The sequence below is a fragment of the Vanellus vanellus genome (genome assembly GCF_965231255.1).
Source record: "Vanellus vanellus genome assembly, chromosome: 3".
NCBI lineage: Eukaryota > Metazoa > Chordata > Aves > Charadriiformes > Charadriidae > Vanellus > Vanellus vanellus.
The window spans coordinates 26,608,278-26,632,048 of record NC_138907.1 but is presented as its reverse complement, the minus strand read 5'-3'; the positions used below and the strand labels follow the sequence as shown (position 1 = coordinate 26,632,048).

General features: G+C 37.4%; 1 protein-coding gene across 2 annotated transcripts in view; it reads left to right on the top strand.

The window, feature by feature from the left end:
- The window catches only part of PPP2R5A (protein phosphatase 2 regulatory subunit B'alpha), a 44,471-nt gene extending 21,702 nt beyond the window's left edge, over positions 1 to 22,769 (top strand). The window contains exons 3-13 of one of the 2 annotated variants that reach the window (XM_082480371.1): positions 2,124 to 2,225; positions 6,320 to 6,412; positions 8,731 to 8,861; positions 9,075 to 9,134; positions 10,342 to 10,450; positions 12,874 to 12,927; positions 17,031 to 17,081; positions 18,110 to 18,229; positions 18,322 to 18,449; positions 20,591 to 20,692; positions 21,517 to 22,769. In XM_082480371.1, coding sequence (XP_082336497.1) covers positions 2,124 to 2,225; positions 6,320 to 6,412; positions 8,731 to 8,861; positions 9,075 to 9,134; positions 10,342 to 10,450; positions 12,874 to 12,927; positions 17,031 to 17,081; positions 18,110 to 18,229; positions 18,322 to 18,449; positions 20,591 to 20,692; positions 21,517 to 21,649 — 1,083 coding nt within the window. In that variant the 3' untranslated portion in view covers positions 21,650 to 22,769. The remainder of the gene's footprint in view (positions 1 to 2,123; positions 2,226 to 6,319; positions 6,413 to 8,730; positions 8,862 to 9,074; positions 9,135 to 10,341; positions 10,451 to 12,873; positions 12,928 to 17,030; positions 17,082 to 18,109; positions 18,230 to 18,321; positions 18,450 to 20,590; positions 20,693 to 21,516) is intronic. The other variant, XM_082480372.1, reaches the window with a different exon arrangement.
- The last annotated feature ends 1,002 nt before the right edge of the window (positions 22,770 to 23,771 follow it).

The window sequence follows — 23,771 nt, the reverse complement described above, 5'->3', positions numbered from 1 at the left end:
CAAAAACTTTGAGATTTAATTTAGAAAGCTAATGCTGGGTTTCTCTGGAAACCTGTGCAGCTGTAAAAGCCTTTTATGATTTGTATTTCTCAAATCACAGTTTTGGGATAAGATGTCACTTACGTAGGAAAAGGGATGTTTTAAATAATGTATGAGGATATAGAGAAGAATTTGCCCATATCAAAAATGATAGTTTTAACCCAGACTACCTTTTTGATTGATACTATTAGCAATACATTAGAAAGAAGCAAATGAGACAGGAAGCAAAAGTATTTAAAACATCATAAAGTGAACCAGTTATTTAGGGAGATGGGTTAGTACATAAAAACTGGTACACAGTTTGTTCTAAGTTTCATATGTTCTCAGGAGACCAGTAATGCTAGTAGAAGGGCTGAATACCCTGAAAATCATAAAATTAGTTTCCTAAAGATCTGGCCGAGATGCTTGCTATTTGTTTCTGCTAGAGAAGTATGTTTAATAACCCACCACCTTTGTTCTGGATTTAACTTTTGTGTTCTGTGCTAAATGGGTTGACTGGTTCAGTTCAGCAAGATGCATCTAGAAACAAAAGGATGCATTTTCAAGAGACAGTACTAGAGGACTTGCAAGCAGAGGTGGGGAAGTCTCTGTAGGGGACTGATTTGTATGTTGGATGTTTTTGTTGAATACCTAATAAAAGTAGACAATATCAAACAACAGAACCAAGATTGTGGTTTTGGGCTTGATTAAAATTCATACTCTCTGACTCCTATTTCCTGTTCCTCTTCCCCCAACCAGTTTCTCTTGTGCTCCCTTGTGTTTACAACCTTAAAAGGGCAACTGTACTCTTTTGTTTTGTTTTTCAACTGTGCAGTAAACTAGGAGACTGCTGTAGTGCCCATCCACACAGAACATCATTGCCCTTCTACTCTAGAGCAGCAGTGTCTGCAGCTTTACTGTGTACCAATAGGAGACAGTGACAGGTCATAGAATGAAGCGCATAGGAGGAAATGAAAAGCCATTTCATGCAATAGCTTTATATCTTGTTTAATGAGGCAGCTGATTCTTCTATGCAGAGCCAGCTGGGTGACTTCAGGATCTTTTAAAGTCCTTTTGCAAGATTCTTCAAACACCTTGGAGACTCCATGGAGTAGCATTTGCTGCAAACTGTCAAATATTCTTTCTTTTGTGTTTAGTAGGCTTGGGTGGTTAGCAGCTCTTTGAAACAGGTTTGATCAAAAAGACTGAAGAATTTGAAAGATGATTGGAAAAGTTGGGCTAAACGTGTCCCTGAAAAAACGGTAGAAAGTGTAGAAATGAAATTAACTTCATGTTCTCTTTTGTTCATGTTAGAGATTTAAAATCCAGTATGTTAAATCTGGCAGAAGAGATGACATTTATTTTTCTTTTGACATCTGAAAGATTGGTCTTCTATCCAGACTTCTATATACTTCAAAAATCCCTGAAGAAACCTTTTTAAAGTTGCCCTTTTGAAATTGATTTGATATGACTATGTCATACTTAAAGCAACTTGGTAGCTATTTTTCTTATATTTTTTCAGTTACTCTGTGTTAAATCAAAAAGTTACAATTGTTATGTATTTCTGACTTCCCCAAACCTTGAAACATCTTGAGATTATGAAAGGTGAAAAATTGTAAACAATTCTTCAGTTCTGACTTGCAAATAAGAAATACCTTGAAATTAAGTAAAGTGAAGAACTGAAATTAGATATATTTTTGGAGATTGTCTGCCTTACATGTGAAGAGAGCTCTGTTTGAGTCATAATCGGTTAGTCATGTTAGTATTTGATGTCTTATATAAAACCTCAGCTCTGAGTGTTGCATAGTTAAAAATTGGTCTTTATAAGGGGAAAGTGAAATTTTCTTTTAACTTTCATGGTTTCAGAGAAAAATGACCATGTCTAGCTACAAACTTGTAAAACAATTGAGACAAGAGTTACTTCTTATTTTCATTGACCTGTTTCAGACTTTTGGCTGTTTTTTATCTAAAGAATAGGTTTAATTTTTTTTAAGCTGGTTTTGCTTCATGTAACTCTAGGATCAAAGCAGTACCTTGCTGACTGTGGTCTGTGGAAGCATAAAAAGTGGTACAATTAAACTTTTTTTTTTTTTTTTCTCTTGCAGATTAGTTCTAATATTTTCAGAACACTTCCACCTAGTGATAATCCGGATTTTGATCCAGAAGAAGATGAACCAACTCTTGAAGCCTCATGGCCCCACATACAGGTATACAATTCCTTTATTTTCAAGCCCTCTTGTAAGGCAAGAACTGTGAATGGTTACTTGAGTCATATTGTGACTTTGGTAAGAATGTCAAAATTCTTTTTATAATACAACTCAGTTTCTATACTTGGGAGGGAAACAAAGTGGTGCTTTTCTCCACATGTATAAATATGGCAGAATGTAAGTCTTCCAGATTGCTTAAAAAACATTGGTTTTGTTTTTTTCTTTAACTGAGTGATTGCACTGTTAAAATGTGGTATATGTATGTCTTAAAAATACATGGATATTTCAGGTAATTATGCTCTTTACTTATGAGGTTTATTTTCTGCACTTCAACTTTTTTGTGCAATTTCAATAAAATACAAGTGGATGTTCGGTTTCTTGTGACAGTAACAAAAATGGAGCAATAGCCTTTATTTGTCTTTTGAGCAAGAAATAGATATCTCCTCATTCTTCCCACCCTTTTTTTGCATTGAAGAAGGGAGGGAACTTTACAATATAGGCGTTGTTGTTTGGTAACAGTTGGCTAGTTATTCTATTGTTGCACTCCTTTCCCAATCTCGTGATTTTTGTAGCATTGCTGTATCAATCACGTGATAGACTTGCAATATTGTTGAATCTTTTTTTTTTTTTTTTTTCAAATAACTGCTAAAAGTTGAACAAACCTAAATCACTTGTAATCATCAAAGTTCATATCTCAGGTAGTTCCTTGCCTGTTGTGGTTTAACCCCAGCCAGCAACTAAGCACCATGCAGCCACTTGCTCACTCCCCCTGGTGGGACTGGGGAGAGAATCAGAGGGGTTAAAGTGAGAAAATTTGTGGGTTGAGATAAAGACAGTTTAATCAGTAAAGCAAAAGCCATGCACTCAAGCAAAGCAAAAAATGAATTCATTCACTGCTTCCCATTAGCAGGCAGGTGTTCAGCCACCTTCAGGAAAGCAGGTTACTTGGAAAGACAAATGCTGTAACTTTGAACATCTCCCTCTTCCTCCTCCTTCCCCCAGCTTTATATGCTGGGGATGCTGTCACATGGCATGGAATATCCCTTTGGTCACTTGGGAACAGCTGTCCTGGCTGTGTCCCCTCCCAGCTTCTTGTGGCCCCCAGCGTGCTGGCAGGGCAATGTGAAGAGCAGAAAAGGCCTTGACTCTGTGTAAGCACTGCTCAGCAGTAACGAAAACATCCCTGTGTTATCAACACTGTTTTCAGCACAAATACAAAGCGTATCCCCATATTAGCAACTGTGAAGAAAATTAGCTCTGTCCTAGTCAAAACCACCACAATTGCCAAATTTAAACAATGAGTATCTGTTAAATAAGTTATGTAGCAACTTCTACCCAGGTAGTAGTTGGATAAAAGATTAATACCTACTACACATCTGCATACCATTCTCTCCCCTTTAAGAGAGTTAAAATGCTACTCTGTCCCTATAATATTACAGTTCTAATGTATCAACAAATGCTCCTGTTTAAAAAGTGGACTTCTAATATTTGCTATAAAAAGTACATGTTCAGGATAGTATTGAAGACTTTAAACCAAGTAAGAAACAAGTTATCACAAAAAATAACTCTGCAGACTAAAGGCTGTGATGATTATTATCTTATATGTAGCTGATCCTAATTCATAGGAGAAATGGCTATAACTGAACTAGATGGTGCAGTAACTCCCTCTATTAGAAATGAGACATGTAGCTGATTAATTTGTTGTCATATATTGAGAATCTTGCATTAATATTGACTTGTTCTGTTTTATAGATGAGATGTACCTTGGTTTTGGCCCTAATTGATATCTTAAACATAATGTTGGACAGCTTATACCAAGGTGTTACGGCATTATGCTTTAACTTAGTTCTTCTGCTTGGTGTTTATTGCAGTCCCTATATCTATTTATGGAAAGAAGCCTTAATTGTCCTTCCTCCCTCTGTCCTTTAGGGGAAACAAAGCATGCTAATTTAGTCTTCACTCATAAAAGGTGCTCTGTTAATGACAACTCTAGTAGCGCCTTCTCTGTATCCTTGCAGGTTTAAATAAATTTCCTCAGACATGTGTAGGACTGTGCATCTCTGTACTGTCAGTATCTTCCTGGAATATCCCAGGATTTCATATGTCGCTTCATTGTATAGATGGATCTTAGTCATACTACAGTTACCCAGTATTCAGAACTGGCATCCCTTCCTTTCTCAGCTTAAAGGCTTGCAAGTGCTTAGCAGAGCTTTTTCTTGGCTCTCTAACTGTGACTTTGCAATCCTTGAGTTTCATCCTGAATATATTACTCCAGGCCTTCAGGATCAACTTGCCCTTTCTTATTGATAACCTGGCGCACTCTTCCCCCCCCCCCCCCCCCCCCCCCCCAGTGGTAGCTTCTGATTTTGTAGCATTGCCTGTCTTGATACCAGGGGTTGCCCTGACCCACGTGCAGGACCCTGCATTTGGCCTTGTTGAAACTCATGAGGTTCACATGGGCCCAGTTCTTGAGTCTGTCCAGGTCCCTCTGGATGGCATCCCATCTCTCAGGCATGTCAACTGCACCGCTCAGCTTGGTGTCATCTGCAGACTTGCTGAGGGTGCACTCCATCCCATGGTCTGTGTCACTGGTGAAGATATTAAACAGCCATGGTTGATCTCTTCCTAAGACAGAGGATGGAGTGTGGTAATGTTTAAAATTATATTATTAGGTTGTCTATTACTAAGCTTTTAAAAATTGTCCTATGTTGTCTATTATGCAACTATGTGCTATTGTGTTTATGCACAAGAAGACAAATTAAGGCTGTACAGGGAAGCCTGGGATTTAATATGGTTCTGTTACATGAAATTTGTGTACACTTAAACTGCTGATATGAAAAGCTCTTGTTATACTCTGTCAGAGGGGAAGAAAGTTTAAGGGAACTCGTGTTTCCAAGCTTCTGCTTTGCAGATACAGCATAACCTACTTGAGGCTGTGTGTAAGTAACTGTCATCTCAAATCTTCTAGATAAAAAGTACTTATTGTCAAGCATTTCTCTTGAGTGAACTTCATAAGTATATCTATGAATTACTCAGGGTTTAATAAGTACTCTTAGTGGTCATAGTTGAAATACGTGCCTGTGAGTGTGACCACAGCCCTGTGTAGGTTTTATTTGGAAGTCCAGTCAGTGATGTCTTTATGTATCTAAATTGCATTTTAGTATTATTCTTAATCAGTTGTTTAACTAACATGGAGTTAAGAAATAGGCATTGAGAACATAAGCAGCCCTGAATGTATTTGAATGCAAGACATCTTTCCTCTCAATTCTGTTGTAGTTAAGAGATGCCTTATGTGTATTTTATAAATCTGCCATTGTTATGGAAGTACAGTATTTTCTGTCTTGGACTTCTGATGAACCCCAAAATATGAGACTTGTGCTCTGGCTTCTTCATGCCTCTCTCTGCTACCTCAGGCCTTCACTAGCTCTATCTCCTGTCTGGTTTTCCATCTGTAGGCATTGTTGGATCATCGCAAATGGGGACTTGAACTCAATAGAAATAATACACTACAAAATATAAAGAATGCTGAAGATAAATCTGCAGAGGGTTCTGTTGTTTGAATTTGAGTGTCCAGGATATAGAAACCTAATGTTAAGATGAACTCTTAAGTTGCTGTGTATTCATTCAGCTTTTTAATCTGACTTTTCATTTTTGGAGTTTGCTGCTGAAACTCAATTTCAAGAACATTTAGCAGAAGTTCCTTCATCCATTTAAGGAATTATGCAATGTTAGAGCACTTAACTTACCCTCAGTGCTAAGTGTTCGGTAACTTACTCCTACATAATAATTTCTTAATCTAGTTGGAAATGTGAGAATATGTCATACTTTCAGGTTGTTTTTTGTGTAATAGCGATATTTTCAGTAGATTATTTATTAAACTTTGACTCTTCTGGGAGTTAAAGTGTTCTTGATACTTACTGTAATCCTTTCAGTAAATTCTGGTAGAGGCTGTGATTAAGCAGTGATGTGTTAGTCTTCAGTTTCCTTTTGTACCTTTTAAGCATGTGAACAGTGCTACTGACTTTGGCGGCAGGGCTGAGATCTGTGTTATGGTGTACTTACTAACTCCAAAGTTTTCATTTCAATGTTTGTAGTTGGTGTATGAATTTTTCCTGAGGTTTTTGGAGAGCCCGGATTTCCAGCCTAGCATTGCAAAGCGATATATTGACCAGAAATTTGTACAGCAGGTAAGTACAGAGTTTTCACATCCCCAGATTTAAAGATCACCTCTCAAGCTTAACTCATCAGATGGCTGTACAGCTAAGGAGATATTAAAGCTTTCATGTTGACAGAGGGTTAAATTTTAGTTGTTCCAACAGTGGTTTCTGCCAAACATTAAACCAGCACATCCTACAGCACAGGCTGTACGTAATTAATAACTTCAGGAACATGTTTTCAGATATCAACCTCAGTGCTTTGCAATGCAAGATATTTGTAATTTGTAAATACAAGTTGTGTTTGTAATGATTTGTAACTTCCAGTCATATCAACAATGTGCTGATTAAATTGTAGTGCTTCTATGTTTATTTTTTTTCTTCATGGATTTATCACGGGAAAACTTACAGCAATTTTTTTTTATTGTAAAAAAATCTCATGTACTTATTGCATGTGAAATGTGTTCCAACATCTCCCAACTTGTGACTAGGTAGTGTCATTCTCTTTATTATCCTGTGTTAACCACAGAAAGAGAATCAAGTAAGAAAATACATAGGAAAATCATGCTTCACCATCCAAACTAACTATGAGCAAGAAAGTGAAGTGAGATTTTATTTTAAATATAACTTCTCGAGGAATTGGACTGTAGAATACAATAACAAACTTTGTCCAAGGTTAACTCAGTGGGGATATTTTTTACCATGTCAAAATACTTGTCTGTCAGGGAAAAGCTCAGTGTCTGAAGAGTGAGTGCTGGCAGGCCATCGCAGTACAGCAATGAAAAGTAAAAACATAGATGCACCATCTCACTCCCTGCCTTCAATGACTGCATTTAATTTCCACTTGTTTGGTTTTACAGTTCTTGTTTATAGCTGTTTCCTTCTGCTCTGTTTTATTCGACTTTCCCACAAAATTTAGGCCTGAAAGTGCTGCTGAACTATTGGCTGTGGGTATTCAATTTACTAATTGCCCCATGGTTCTTAAGAGCTGTGTTGCCGAGTTTCAATTCCTGACATTTCACTTGATCTTTCTCTAGAGTACAAGACAGACGATGCAATGAACAGCTAGCTATATATGGAAAAAAGTGGAGTAGTGACCCTGAGAAATTCCTTCTAAATATAAAAATGAAATTAGTCTGAACGAAGTTCCTGAACAGCTGTTTCCAGTCCCTTATGCTGCTTGGTGTAGACGTACCTAAGCTTGCAGACCTGGACTGAGCAGGAGACTGTAGTGGCTGCTTGAGCTAAGTTACTAATTTGTTTAGCACAATTAGCATTTCTGGATATGCTCTCGCTTGGGCATGCCAAAAAAAAAAAAAAAAAAAAAACCAAAAAAAAAACCAAACCAAAAACCAACCCTAAAGTAATGGGATTGGAATATCTTTTGCTGTCTTCAAGTAAGGTCTTTTCTGTATCCCTGGAAAATTTTATACGTGTGGAAAATCTTGCTAGCTTATTGTGGCATTTAGTCTGTATTAGTAGAGAATCAGTTAATAATTGTATATATTATGCTTATTTTATACACAATGCCCCCCTCCCCCTTAATCATTAATTGTGAAATTTCTTGTATAAGAACAAAACCAAACATGTTCATCACCCAGAATATAAACGGAAAATGAGGGTGAGGGTGTGTGAAAGGTGTGTGTTTTTTAAAAAAAAAAAAAAAAAAAAAGGGGGGGGGGGGGGGACATGACTTAGCAGGGCAGGGAATATTGATAGTAGATTTGGACAGAAATGAACCAACTTCTACTTGTAGTGACTGTTCTCCCCCTCCCCCAACAGCTCATTCTTACATTTAACAGAATGATAACACATTTATCTTTCCCTCTCCTCCCCCTGAGGAAATGTGCATGAGTCTTATCATCCACTTATCCTGCAAAATGATTCTGCAAAGAATTATGCTTTTGCTTAACCTTCAAGACAGGAGTAGCTTTTTGAGATGAATAGTACAGGATTTTAATTAAGAAATTGTAAATAACTGACACAGATTTGATTCATTCTGATTTCTTAAGGACCAAGCGTAAACCACTTACCTAAGGTTTGATAGTCTCATTCTTACAATTTTGTTGTTATTTTGATAGTGTAACAGTTGTTGGAATGGCTTTGATGTCTGCTGTATCCAGACTTGTGAAGGGAATGAAGCTACTGGGTTTATTTAAAAAAAAAAAAAAAAAAATCAGCTTTATTAAAAATCTAATTTTGAAAATATAATATTGACATACAAAACTTTTTGGTTAAACTGATTCTAATTTTTCTAATGTAAACTCATAAATTAAAGATAAAACTCGAATCAGTAACATGACAAAATTTAAGTCTTTCAAAAGTAATACATTTCAATTTAATTTTTAAAGTTGTTGGAGCTCTTTGATAGTGAAGACCCACGAGAACGTGATTTCCTAAAGACAGTTCTTCATCGAATTTATGGAAAATTCCTCGGTTTAAGAGCATTCATCAGGAAACAAATTAACAACATTTTCCTCAGGTATGCTGTGTATATATATGTGTGGGTGTGTGACTAGGTTGAATATTATATCTTGCCTTTGTGGTTTGGGTCTGCAGTAATTTTTCTTCAAATAAAAGACCTGGTTTTGGTCTGTGATCTGGCTTTCAAGTATTTGAAGCTTATTAAAGGTCATTTCTTTGGAATCTCTGATCCTTTCTTTTGATTTTTTGATGGTTGTCTATTTTGTAACAGGTTTATATATGAAACGGAGCACTTCAATGGTGTTGCTGAACTTCTTGAGATATTAGGAAGGTAAGTTTGATCTGACACAGAAAAAATATAAAATGGTATTGTGGGTGCTTACTTCAGCTTTCTTGCTTTGGGGATGGAGGCGGGGAATAGCAATGAGCGATGAAATGCAGTCACTGATATAATCTAATACTGTCTGGGTTACCATGTGAATATCAAATTAGGATATAGAGTATAAATTATTCTTCAGTGCAAGGTTTAAAGATGACTGGCAAAATATTTCTCAAGGGTCCTTGTTTGTTAGGAATATCTACTCTTGCTTATCTTATGTCTGATAGATGACTTGTTCTTTGATTCAGAAAATGAATGTTAACTTTTGCCCTCATGCTGAATGAAGTGCTTTAATCTTCAGCAGACTGGTTTTCTTTAAATTCTATTCAGGAAAGCCTTGTAAGTGCTAAGGTTTTTTAGTTACCTTTTTTGACATTATTTCACTAATTTAATTTTTAATTTTTGAAGTTGTTTCTGGTAGTATTTTACTGCTTTTTCCAAAACTGTCACATATATTTCACAGTAGAAAACTTTATAAATATTACTGGTCTAACTGAAAATCCAAACATTGTGAAACTAATGTGGAACAAATTTTCATGAAAACCAATTGGAAGCGATGCCATTATTTTCTCAGATTTCTTTAAGGGGGGGGGGAACACCCAACATCTTCCTGAAGGGCTTTTGTTTGTTCTACAACTCATCAACTCTTAGAAATAAGGCTATTGAATCAATGAGACAACTCCTTAACTTTGTTTTTGGCAGGTAAGTTTGTTCAACAATCTCACAACAACTGTTCAAACCGCACTGTTATTACAGAATTTTATGCCATCTATTTTTTTTTTTTCCTCTGCAAGTTGCTAGTGATTGTGGGTGAAATGGATCAGCTTCCTGATGCATCTGTCTAAGCTTTACAATTAGACAGCAAGACTTGCTGCAGATGGTTTTTACTTAATGGAGGTCTCAGTAAAAATAATTTAGTTTGTCTAATGAGTATTATTTGACTTCTACTACAGTTCTCTGGTATTCCTGCCGAGAGTCTAAACTTGCATGATACCAACACTTAACGGTTGTGCATATGTAGAGCTATTTTATGGCTTAAATAATCAGGTTTAGAAATGGAATCAGGAATGGAGTATTTCTTGAATTTACAGAAATTCTTGACTTGCTAGGAAAAAAATATTTTTTAATAAAAATAAATCCTGCTTATTCATGTTTTCAGTATTATCAATGGTTTTGCACTGCCACTGAAAGCAGAACACAAACAGTTCCTTATGAAAGTTCTGATTCCCATGCATACTGCAAAGGGATTAGCTTTGTTTCATGCACAGGTAAGCTTTTGCCTATTTTTGAGTGGTGGGGTTTTTTGTATTTGTATTTGAAACTAATGAAATTTTAAAGCGTTATGTTTTACAATATCAGTATTCCAAAATATTTGCAAATTCAAAAAGATCTGTAAGATCTTATGTCTCAATGTTAATTTTTCAGATAATATTTAGCATATATTAAGAGTGAAAGGCTATAATGGCGAGTCAGAATCATGTCAATTGAAGTCGGAAGCTTTTTTGCTTGCTAGTCTTGTCACGCTTTAAGCTTCATTTAATCCCAGGACCTTTTTCTGTTATCACTTCCTTTATGTAACCTAAATGCTGTCTATAAAGGAACCTTGAGTATGGCCAGGTACTTATTTCAGAAATGCTTTTTTATTTCTAAAACCATTCCAGTCATGGGGAGGGGAGGAGAATGTTGGATATAAATGGCAGAAACATATAGTAGCTCTCTGGATCAGCTAGAAATTATGTAGATCTGTGACACGCTGTCAGAATGCTTTAGTTCTTCATTTGACTTCCATTCTTATACTTTGCACAGATGTTCAGCATGTTATTTGAGGAATAATGCATATCCTTTCCAGACATATGGCAAGTTTGCATCAAATGTATTCAATACTCAAGTGCAAGTAATTCTGCTGTTGCTAATTAAAAACTTGCTTTGTTAACTTAGTCAGCTCACTAATACAGCTCCTTACAGACTAAAGACACAAGGAAGTGAGTTTCTAATTAAAGTGAAATCACTATGACTATATAGCCTACAAACAGGATCAAGCAAGAGCTCAGTTAATTCCTAATTCTCATATAAAGTTTTAATTTCATGAAATCTCTTGTCTTTGTGGTTTATTGCTATGCAATAGGCTGCTCCATGGAATGAGTCAGTGATATGAAAGGGACCAGTCTCTTGCCGAAGTTACTCTCACTGGTAGATCAGAACAGCAAGCTATCCTTTTTTCTATTATGTGTTTAATTCTCTTCATCGATATGGGAAAGGGTCCTACTAATTCAGGTGTACTCTGTACCTGAAAGTACCATTTGGTGGTTTGACCAGGCTACTTGAGTATCCCTTCGTAAACCACTAGTGCCATGTGCAGTTTCAGCACTGTGTTTCTGGTTTTGTATTATCCTGAAGGTGTAAACCAGCATTAAATCTGCTTTGCCATCAGGAGTGGCCTGGTTGCTTTGTTGCTACAGTACAAGTTTAGCCTACCCTTAAAAGTTAAAGCTTAAAGCTGAATTAAGTTTGAGTCTTTGTGTCTTTTGAACAATAAAGAATTACTGTACAATACATATAATGGGATTTTATGAGATTAATGTGTGACATTCATTATTTTTTGAATCTACACATATGCATCCATAGCCTAAGGGTGAAAGAAATAAATTAGACATGTTGTAATTACAGCATTGTAATTATCTGCTTTGGGATAACAGATTAAAAAAAAAAAAAGGAAAGGTAATGCTTGAATTCAAGCATCCTAAGTATTGAACTGTACGTGCTTTACATGTAGGTATTTTTGTCTTTTCTTTATATTGTGAGATGAAAAATACGGTGACTTCTTAAAATCAGTCTTAATGGAATCTAGGATTGCAGTTACTGTAGTCATAGGGTTATTGTGTGGTTTCTGTACTGGGCAGAGGTATGGTAGTTTAGTTACTTATATGTGCTAAGTAACTAAACAAGAAGTAATTGTCTAACACATAATATCCCACTCTGGCCTGAGAAGACCCCTGGACAGAAATCACTAGAGGCTGGGGGAGCATGCCGGTGACTTCATCACCTTATGCTGCCCCCACTTCACACACTGCTGGGGACAGGACACTCAGCTGGACAGAAGCTGCTGCCTGGTCTCTTGTGGCCATGTAATACGTTGAAATTCTTTCACCTGGAATCTTATCACTGAACATTGCATGCTGTAGATGTCTAGTACATGAGCAATGTGTGCTCAGTCAGTCCTGTTTTAGAATTTCTTTTTTTGACTGAAAGTATCACCTTTTTTACCCCAATTTAGATGTTTGAAAATGATAGCTTTGTACTGTTAATAAAGGAATTGATGTTAAGAAAAATCTGTCTGGATAGTGGATCTGAGTTAGGGAGATATCTGTCAAGCTTAACAGTAATTTTATCCTAGCATGAAAAAAAAAGATTTGTGGTATGCAGGAAGTTTTTGTAAGATAGAGCAGGCCTGTATATCTTGCTGCTTTAATTGCTGTTTTGTTTAGTTTGGAAGAATTTAAAATGGCTGTGTAGGGGTGTTTTGGGTTGGGTCATCGTTCATCTGTCTGTGTGTTGTCACACACCCCCACACCCCCCCCACACCCCCCCCCCCGATCTGAAGTGCTTCCATTATAAGTTGTAATATTTAGTTATGCTGCAATGTCTAAACACTGTCTGTTTAACCTAAATAATCATATGACTTACGTTCTAGCTTGCCTATTGTGTTGTACAGTTCCTGGAAAAAGATACAACTTTAACAGAGCCTGTAAGTGTTTTTCAGTTGAATGTTTTTCTATTTTTAATTTCAATGAAATATTTTAGTGAAACTTGTTAGAATTGTATAGCAGTGCTATCTGTGCTATTTTGATTAATGATTCATAGCCTTCATTTGGGGGGAGGCAGGGAATTAATCCTAAGACAGTTGTTAAGAAAATTCAGGGTTTGAAAGTGCAGTTATCTCTAACCTTTGACCAAGATAGAGCACAAATTTAAGTAAAAGTTTGAACCACTGATATCATGCAAACTGCCTCATGTGAGAAAACCTGTGACAACTGTATTCCCTCCTGATAAGAACTAAAATTTCAGTGATTTTGGTGCTGCTGGCTTGTGCCGAGCCACTGCATAAAGTTGAAATATTTCAGGGAATAAACAATCCCAAAATAAAAGTTAGAAAGAACAACACCACTTTATTTAGACAGAAAGAACTCTGAAATTCCAAATGTGATGTTTCTGTTCTGTTTCTTCAGTTACTGGGGTGCCTCTTGGCCGTTATAATACAGGTGCTTCAGGCATCAGTGGCTCTTGTGAGACTGGATCTCCCATGATACGTATTGACAGCTCAGCTAAAAAGGGGTTTGCAGTGCTTCATGCAAGGGCTTTGGCAATGCCCATAAAGAAGAATGTAGGCTCAGGGCGGTGCAGCAGCTCACAGGGACACAGACAGATGTCAGACCAGCTAGAACAGAAACTGGTTTTAGTTGAACAATCAGAAATCTTTCTGTTAAGGTTATGTTGATATTTAAATACTTTATCCCTTTTTGTGACAGAAAAATGAAGAGCTTGGGCAAAATCTAATTTTTTTCTATAAAGAAAAAAGATAAACAGCTTTGTGGAAACAACATAGATCTTCACCAGTCTTTCAGTGGAAGCTTGTTTTCTGCACAGCCACTTTAAGTATTGGTGTTCCTCATCAGAAGACAAGTTATTCTGTAGATGGTGGAAGGTGGTCGACCTGACTGTCACGTTTGCCTTGTCTGCTTGAAGCACCTTCTTTCCCCCTGCGCTGCGGTGCTGCCAGCTATGCTGGTCAATAAGCCTTATTTTGGAGAGGGCAAGGAGAAAGAAATTGCATAAGCCTTGTTCCTTAAGCTAAGCAATAAAACAGCCCAGGCATTTTGAAATGTGTGCAGAAAATGTGTAGTATTACATAAAAACCTGCAAGATTGAATGAAGTGACAATGTGACAAAGTCAGAACTTCCCGATATGAATTCACAGAACTGTGATGCAGGATCCAAACCCAAACTTTGAAGTGAAAAAGGCAGGGCTTTCAAAGCAGGAGTGCCACAGTGCAGTTCTAGAGAATTCATCTGGACTATAGCGTATACAATTCTCCTTGTCTCTTAATCAATAAAGATGAATTCAGCATGGAGAAGATATGAGAACTCACTGCAGAGTCGCTGCCTGTGCTTGCTTTGGTCATTACTCTTGAGCATGTAGTAAAATTGGCTTTATAAAGGAGTAAAAGTTAGTAAGATGGTAAGAAGTGAAGCTTTAAGAAACTTTCTGAAAAGCTTGAAAAGTAAATGTTAAGATTTGGGGCAACTGATGAGATAACATTTGGAATTTTTTTTTGGCTTTAGGTCAAGTAATATTTTAAGAACTCCATCAGAAGGCTGTCTTCACGAGTACCTTACTGTTATTTTTCTGGCAGGAATTGTCACTCAGGGTCAATTTAGAGGACGTTAAATCCAAGCTCTTGTAACTATGGTAGTCTGCCTTAGGTCAGTCCTGATGTTTGCAGAGCTGACAAGAAGAGTTTGTTACCTAACCCTGCTAAGGGCAATGGCCTTTACATTGAAGAAATCGGGCTAAACATGCAGTCCTTGTACGCAAGACGTATATTCTAGCAGGTGCCTGCTGTTGTAAGTCAACTTTATGGGAATTTTTGTAGCTCAGGGAGAACTATTAATCTTAAGAGTAAGAGCAGCAAGATTTCAGATCAGCATTTGTGTTGAATATTCTATGAATAAAATCTTTGAACGTAAATGTGCACATATCAGCTTTTTAATAGGAAAGCATAGTCAAGCTGGAAACTGATACTCTTGGAGGAGCAAGGAATAGGTATCTTACTGAGGTCTGCACAGTTATACTCGGAAGGTGTTATTTCTTTATCAAGTTGAGAATATGAATCTGTGTAGTGAAATATATTCAATGTGCTTGCAGTAACAAATGTGGGAAACTGGACTCTTCCAGATAACTCAATTTTATGCTTTTGAGGCCAGTAGAGTCATGCTCCAATTAGGGGTGTATGGTAGGTTCTCACAGCCTTTCTTTGGCAAATGGGCTGGCCTGAAGTTTTTTGGCTTACTTGCATTGTTCTGTGGGAAGGGAAGGTGCTGGCAGAATGAGCTGTTATACCTGTAAATGTTCCGGTTTGTTCTTTAAAGATACAAAATCTCAATAGTATATAACTAAGTCACTCAGTTACAAGGTAATTAATAGAAAATGGCCCTAGATTTAAAGTGTATTCTCCTTTAAATTGGGAATCTAGAGAAACAAATGTAATCAATTCGTGCAAGTCTGACTCCCTGAGGGGTGGAGGAGAAGCAGGTGAGTGAAGGACTGACAGATGAGGTAATTGCAGGGAAATGGGGGAGCTCAAAATTTCTTTCCCCTGTCACTGTGCCATCTGCCCCAGCTCCTCTGCTCCCTCCTTGGAGACAGGAAGGAGGCCAGTTCAGGGAGGGAGTTCTGCCTCTGGGTGCCAGGCTGCAAAATTGTCACCTGTGTGGGCTAACCCAGGCCTCCTGCTTCTTCGTCAGGTGTCAGATGACGGTGTTAGTATATCAGCTATCCCTAGCTTTCAGCCAGCTGGGTAGAACCGGTTGAGGATCTGTAAGGGATCTGCTCTTCCCATGTAATTTGCTTTCTTCTTGTGGATTTGAGCATAGGACTTTACCAGCTGCCTGAGGTTTCTGCATTTGCTCAGTGTCATTCGAAGTGACATTCACTTTTATAGTAGCAGGATATGTGTGTATCCTTGGATAAAGACTTGTGGGCACTTGAAATCATAATAACTTTTTCTCTGGAAAGTCACTTTTGATAGTACAGATAGTTGTGAATAAACCAGCCAGCTGGGAAGCTGGAAGAAAAAATCAACATGGCAAAAATAAACTCTGTATTCAAATAGTTGAGTAAATTTTACAGTTGGATATGATCGATTAGGTGCTGTTGTACCATAAAAAAGAGGTCCTTTTCTCAGAATTAAAGCTTATAAGGCTTGGAGAATGTTTCTGCTTCCAAAACATACAGTTACAGTTTTTGGGGTTTTGTGATGTGTGTTTTGGGTTTTTTTTTTTTTTTGTTTTGGGTTTTGTGTTGTTTTTTTCTTTTTTAGCCAGCATGAATTTTGTAATTTAGATGCCATGTCAATGTTTGTTTCTAGGAAACAGGCCTCCAGGCTCTGCTTGTTGTGCGTGTCCCCCCTTCCTCTTGGGGGCTGTACTTTCTAATTAAGTTTCCCAAAGGGTTTTTTCCAGTCTTGTATCAGATAGTTTCCAATGTAGATACTGGAATATATTTTCTCTATAAGTTCATCTCTCTCTTTTTTTTTTTTTTTTTTTTTTGTTTGTTTAAGTTTCCAGTCTTTAACACTTCAAATTCTAGAAGAAAAAAGGAAGTGGCAGAGGCCATGACTCCTTTCTCTAGCCCTGTTTGTGCAGTCAGCAGTCAGTGCTCTTGGGCATCAAACCTTGTCACCAAGACAGGTGCTCCCCAAAGTATGGATCAGTTAGAGAAAAATATTCTGGGAAATCTAGCTACAGGGGAGTTAACATCAAAGCATCACAAAATGAAGTTATCAGCATCCTATCAATTAATGCATATACTAGCATGGGAGCAGAGTGTGAACAGATAATCAAAGACTCATGAAGCGATCAGGGTCTAAATTATTTTGATAACCAAAACAAGATGAATATTTAAATGAGACAAGGCAGCATTTATTTTCAGTGGAACTACATTTAGCTGTATTCAGTTTTCACTGAACCTCTGGATAAGGAACAACAAACTAGTACTCTTTTTTTTTTTTAATCTTATCAAATATGTAACATAAACTTGTTCTGCTTTAACTTTTTGTATTTTTATTATAGGTAATCAGAGGACTGCTCAAATTTTGGCCAAAAACTTGCAGTCAGAAAGAGGTTGGTTTTGTCTCTTGCTTCTTGTGTCTGCTGTGATGTACAATGTGGAGTGGCAGGTTCATGCACCTCACCCCAGCTGGGCTTTTCAAGAGATCTTGCGGAAAAGTTGCAGTTCTTGAAGCTTCTTGAGTTGCTCATCTGTCATGCAACTCAATGCAATCGCTTTATATGTTTGTGCTTACTATGGTGTTACTATCTTAAAACTATGTTAAAAGTTGCATTCGAAGTAATACATTGTATAAAGAAACAATTTTCTGAGGTGAGAAGTATTTTAGGCTGGAGGTCGTCATCTGCAACACGATACAGACTTAGCAATTGAGGTACCGAGTAAGTGTCTAGTAAAGCATACATACATTCTTTTTCTGTAGTATAAAAATAACTTTAAATGTCTTTGGGAAATCCATTTTTTTTTTCTGGTTTCTATGTAGTGAAAATTAGTATAAAAAAAAAAGTTTGATGCCACCACATCCCACCTGCCGATAGCTCTTTAAAAGTGGAGCCCCTTAACACTGTTGTCCTGATTGTGTGACTGGTGTTAAATTTTTCTGTGCCACCTACCTAGTGTTCTGCTGCTAGTAATTTAAAACGGGAATTAACTATTTATCACTTCAGAAGCTACTTTGGAGATCTCAGATAATGGTAACCTTTGCAGCCATTCTTGAAGAAATAAAGTGTTCTGGTGGGTTTTTTTAACTGTGGAAAAAAAAAAATAACCCAAACAAAACCCACCCAAAAACAAACAAGAAAAAAAACAAACAAACATTCTGCAGAAGAAGCTCTGTGAAGTGTTTCAAGCAATTACACAAAAGAAGAAATCCAAGATGAGAGCTGTAACCTGGTAGCTGAAACTGATGATTGACGAATTTCAGGCTGCAAAAAAACCTGTGGCTGTCTAATGCATTGTAATTACATACAGTGTTCTTTGCAGGATTCATGACTAATGTATAAGCTGTATTTTGTTTGTTTCTGTTTACAATGGAATATAAAACATTCTCATACTTTTGGATGTATTTCTTTTATACAAACAGGTAATGTTTTTAGGTGAAATTGAAGAAATCTTAGATGTAATAGAACCGACACAATTCAAAAAAATAGAAGAGCCTTTATTTAAGCAAATATCCAAATCTGTGTCAAGTTCACATTTTCAGGTAAAAAAAAAAAGAGCATACACCACCCCCCTCCCCAAAAAAAACTTGTAGTAATTTATTTTGTGGTTGTTGACCCCTAAACTTTGTTTCAGGTTGCAGAAAGAGCTTTGTACTTCTGGAATAATGAATATATTCTTAGCCTGATTGAGGAGAACATTGATAAAATTCTACCAATTATGTTTGGCAGTTTATACAAGATCTCCAAAGAACACTGGAATCCGTATGTAATGTTTAACTTTATCTATAGTACCATAAATAAATTGTCCACTGTTTGTTTCATGTTTGGATTGTAAATGTGACTTCACTTTTACTTAAATCAGATGAAATCAATGAGATTATGGGTGCTAAAATGGCTGTAATTTTCAGCTCTATCATACTGTTCTGCATTGCTGTGATGGAGAACTGGAATTTACTGAAAAGTATGAGGAAACTGGATGATGGTCTTGATATTGTAATCACGTTTGATCTTATGTGGTAGTTAAAACTGCAAATTAATGCTTAAACCAAAACAATTTCCATGGGATGCTTCTGCTATATTTATGGTTTGCTGTCCTTTACTACTTTAGATGAACAAAATTTGGTCAATGTCTTCATAAGTAGTTATTGCTGCCCAGTGAGATAAGAAGGGGAAAGATGCTATCAGAGAAGAGCAATACCTACCACTATAAAGGATGGTAGGAATGAGAAATGAGCAACTACTTTATTTTATATTTAATGCCACAAGTTAAATGTTAGTATTTTTATATCACATTTGAAAGACACAGTAATCACATAGAAATACTAAAAAGCAAAGATTGCTTGTGTCCAGCACCCTGCATTGAGTTGCAAGGCAACTTGCAGAATGTAAAGCTCGTACAGGCAAAAGCCAGGGGAGGCAGAAGCCTTCTGCAACTTTGAAGTAAATCAGATGCCCTGTTTTAAGCCCTTAGAGGCTCTGAAATCATTCTGAATTTATCTAGATGGTGTGTCTAGTTGCAAATGTATCAGCTGAGACTGAATATAAATTTTGGAGAACTAGTTCTTAGAGCATTAGTAGTTACTTGGGAGCACAACAAATTTGAAGGATGTCCCTCGTTCCCTAGCTGTGGACAGAAGTTGTTGTTTATGAAGGAAGTGAAAGACACAGGATAACTGTATACCTTGAGGAGCAGGAAGTTTGGGGAAGAAAGTCTTGGTGTTAACCTGTTTTTGAGGGCAGAGAAATGTGCTTATATCCATCCAGCTGTCTGATACGGACTTCACTACTTGCTCAAAATCAAGCTGTTCCTCTCGGAAAACCAAAACCAAGTTTTTGTCTTCAAACCACATGAAAGCCAGTGTTCAAAAAAGAGGAGTGTTTGGACAGGCTAAGTGTACTGTGTGTTTTGAGTGAGCATAGAGGCCTCTGATGCCTAGTGCCGCAGCAGACAGAGTGTACTGAAAAGGCAAACCTGGTCCTTTGGTTACTTCCTTAGATTGTCCTTTCATTCATTTTTCAAGGTCCCAAAACTGCACGGCACCCCTGCTCTGCAGTCTTACAGTCAATACTGCTATGTGAAGGTGAACTGCTAGCGAGGGGAAGGATGGGGAAGATAGTTTACCTACCTTTTTGATTAGAGCTAAACTTAATGATAGGCACCTTCTTAATGTTTAATTTTATTGCTGTTTTTTTTGCTTTTCTATGTATAATTAAGAGTGGTCTTAAAGGAGAGACACAATATTTAAGATAATTTATTGAAGTATGAATGCCTTCACAAAAGGAAGAATAATAACTAATGTGGAAATAGGGACAGCCGTGTAAGACACAGCCAGTATTGCTCAAGCTGTTCAGTTTCTTAAAGGTCCTAAGGTACTGGAAACCATTAGCTGATGTTCTCGGTTCAGCTCTCTAATGGGCAGTATGCAGCAAAGCTGTCTGCTGCCCCGAAACGCTGCTGGTGGAACTTTAGTAGCTGTATTAAACCATGTGCCTGTGGTTCCTCTGCCACATTCTTCTAGGTAATAGCTTCGAGACTGGGCAAAAGTTTTTATTTTTCTAGACTCTCATATTTCATTATTCAAATACTACAAAATTGTTGCTAAAACTCAATTAAAAGTTAACACAATTGAATGGCTTTATAGTACAGACACAGTACTAATAATTATATCCTAAGCAATTACAAGAGTCAGGGATTTAAGATTAAAGAGCCGTTTCAAAAAATGTTTAAATACGCAGTTTAATTTAGAGGAAATTATAGTAAAGGATTTTGTTTCAGAAACTCACTGACCTTACAGTAGTATCTTAAATAAGAAGCTCAGAGTCCAAAAAAGAAATTGAACATTTGTTTACTGGAATTAATTTTGTGTTGAGTAATTGTAATGGTTGTGTTCCTTCTGTTCTAGAACTATTGTGGCACTGGTATATAATGTGCTGAAAACCCTCATGGAAATGAATGGCAAACTTTTTGATGAACTCACAAGCTCGTATAAAGCAGAAAGGCAAAGGTACTGAACTTTCTTCCAAATGCGTGTTGATTAATACATATCTAAAATGCATCAGCTGAAAAGAAACAAAACTCACTGTTGCAGCTATGCGGTTCTGTAGCAGAATTGCTCTGTAGTAAAACTGCTCATCGGATATTTGCTGCTGGGTGTCAGTTGAGTAAGAAGCACCCTCGCAGGTGTGTCAGTGGTGTAGCAGGAGCTGAAGCCTGGGGAGGCAGCAGGAAGGCCCCAGCTCCCTGTCCTGCCTGGGCAAGGAGTATGCAGGCAAGGAATGTGCTCTCCTGTGGGGTAAAACTGGGCTCATTTGCTGCTGCAAGTGGCTACTGGTGCTGGCTCTGCTGCTTCAGGGGCGCTGTCTGAAGAAAGCGGAGCTGGAGAATACTTCAGCTCAGCTAAAACCTCTCTTATCCTGCTAACCTACTAAGCAGTGCTGTTGGAGTAAGGGAGGCAGGGTGTACGTTATCCTGGGGCAGCTGAGCCCACGTGCTAAGTCTCCTTTCAGTAGTTGTGCTTTTCTCCCCCAAAGATGCTCAGTCCCTTAATCTGTTTGCACGTGATAAAGAACAGCCGTAGAATTGCAGTCATCTGGGCAAAGCCACACCACAGCAATTGTCTGAGTTTGGAGCGAAGTTAGTTTCACCACTAACCGTTACCAACTTGTACGCTCGCTTTTTAACAGAGGAAACCATAATTGCCTCTAAATATAGCTTTGGAGAAAAACCTACAAGAGGAGTTGCTAGATGTGAATCACAGTAATTAAGTAACTGCATCTCCATGTTGCACTTAAAACATGTCTGAAACTGGTACTTCACTCTTTTCCACAGAGAGAAAAAGAAAGAATTGGAACGTGAAGAGTTGTGGAGAAAGCTAGAGGAGTTAAAGCTTAAGAAGGCTATGGCAGAAAAGCAGAACAGCACTCACAATGTGCTAAATGCACACAATACAAGTGCCAAATAAAAGAAATGACCACCTCTACTCAGCAGACATACTTTTTTGTACCCTTTTGAAATATATAAAGATTTGCAAAAGAAACCTCATCAGTATAATAGAAACAGCCAATTTTTTCTCTGGCAAATGTAAAGATTTGAATTTAAATACAGCAGTTAAGTGATGTCATTACCACAGCATATTGTAAATTTGTCTAATTATTGATATACTGTCACTTCCAATGTTTCATAGAACTGAATTATCATCCTTAATGAGTGAAATAATTATGGGAGTGGTGAGAATTATGACTTGAATTTTTGATTGTGTTGCACATAGGTGGTATAGTTTGCTATGTACATTTTTTCCTTGTTTTATATGTGCTTTTCACATCGCTGCATACTTTGGTTAAGATGATAGAAAAGGCTTCTAGTTGTGCTGTATTTTCTCAAATAAAACCAAGGTACATTACCAGTAACCTGAGATATTCAGTATGTACCCCTTACAGCATTGAAAGGAACTTGGAGGTGATGCTGTCCTTGAATTCCTGATTGGATTTAGAGTTAGATTTATCTAAGATTCACATTGGAATGAGGCAAAGTAAGGGGCGAAAGTCAGCTTGAACAGGCTGGGGTGGTCTGTGTGTCTGACCTGCCACTCAGTGAGTGCCTCTGCCCCTTTCCTGCTGCGTCTTGGTCCTGGGCTACTTACAGATTTCCTCCTGCTACAGCTGAGGATGGAGCTTCCTCCAGAGAGCCCATCGATGATGCTCCTCATCAGCCCAAGGATGCCCTGCAGAGTAGTGCAGGTCACCAAGAGACCATCTTGGGTGTTTCTGCATTAGTTTTAAGCATCTCGTGGTCTGAAGAATGAGACCAAAATTGGGATTACCTTTTTTTTTTTTTTTTTTTTTTCAGTAAGGAGGGAAGGATGTCAATAAATAGTTCCTTGTTTTATTTAAAGAAAATGCAGTCTGTTTCTTAAAAGTGGAAAGCTGACAATAGAAGTCTTGTCTGTTTACTTGATCAAGTATTTTTCACATCTTTTATCAGAGTACCATTCCAATCTCTTAAATTGCAGTTGTGTGGAAAACTTTTGTAATGAAAGATCTTTGGGGAATTGAGCAGCATTCAATAAAGTCTTTATGTTTGTATTTAGTGCTGTATATCACATCTTTGTGTTTATAAAGACCAGGAGAATGAGAATGGTTTTTACAAACAGCCTTTTAACTGCATGTCTGACTAACCTGTGGTTTTTCACTGAGTGGTAAAAGTGTTGGAGGCACAGGCCACTGGGGTTTCATTTTTATGGGTAGGGTGGAAGGCTTTGTTCCGCTCCACAGTGGCGAGAACAGCTGAGGCAGGTGTCCTGGGCTTGTTTTACCTGTTGCTCGGCTGGTTTTCAAGCAGTTTCTGGGGGGGAAGTTTCTACTATGCTGTTTGAGTTTTTTTTTTTTTTATTATACTTCTGTTGTTACTTCGTTTTTGTCTCTAAGAAGTTATGTTTCACAAAGGAAATGGGAATAACATGCTGCCTGAAGTAGTGTACGCTTGTAACAGCGCTGTCTGATCAAAACCAATTAGTTGCTACTCTCTACATGTCAGATTTTATATAAAAAGACTACATAATCAGCTGACTAAAGTAGGCTCTGCCATGGTAGGTGGCTGCCCAAAATTTGGGGAGGAAAAAAATCCTTTAATTTTCATGGGGTTTCTTGAAGTCCTGAAGTCAGATGTTAAACACTGTGGGGCCTTGTAAGGGTGCACTTTGCCAGCTCTGGAGGGAGATGACTGGCAGGCAAACACTGTTTACCTTGGTTCACCTCAGTTTAGTTTTTCAGTACCTTTTTCCCATGGAAGAATAAAATCTCAATTTGAGATAGACTGCAGGACAGCTGAAAATATTTTCTAAATGCAATAAATTATATGGAAGTTAGTACTTTGTTCTTTGTACCACTGCAAGGTTAAGGTTCCCTGGCATTTGTAATTGTTATGAATTGTTAAAAAAAAGTACAAATATGGGCATCATGAGTAAGTATTAGAAGAACAACACGGTAGCTATAAGAGGCCATTTCAAACAAATTGTGCAACACTTAACTTCCTATTAGAATCACTCCAATAAATAGGTACATAAAAGAAAGGTTTCTTCGCTAGAA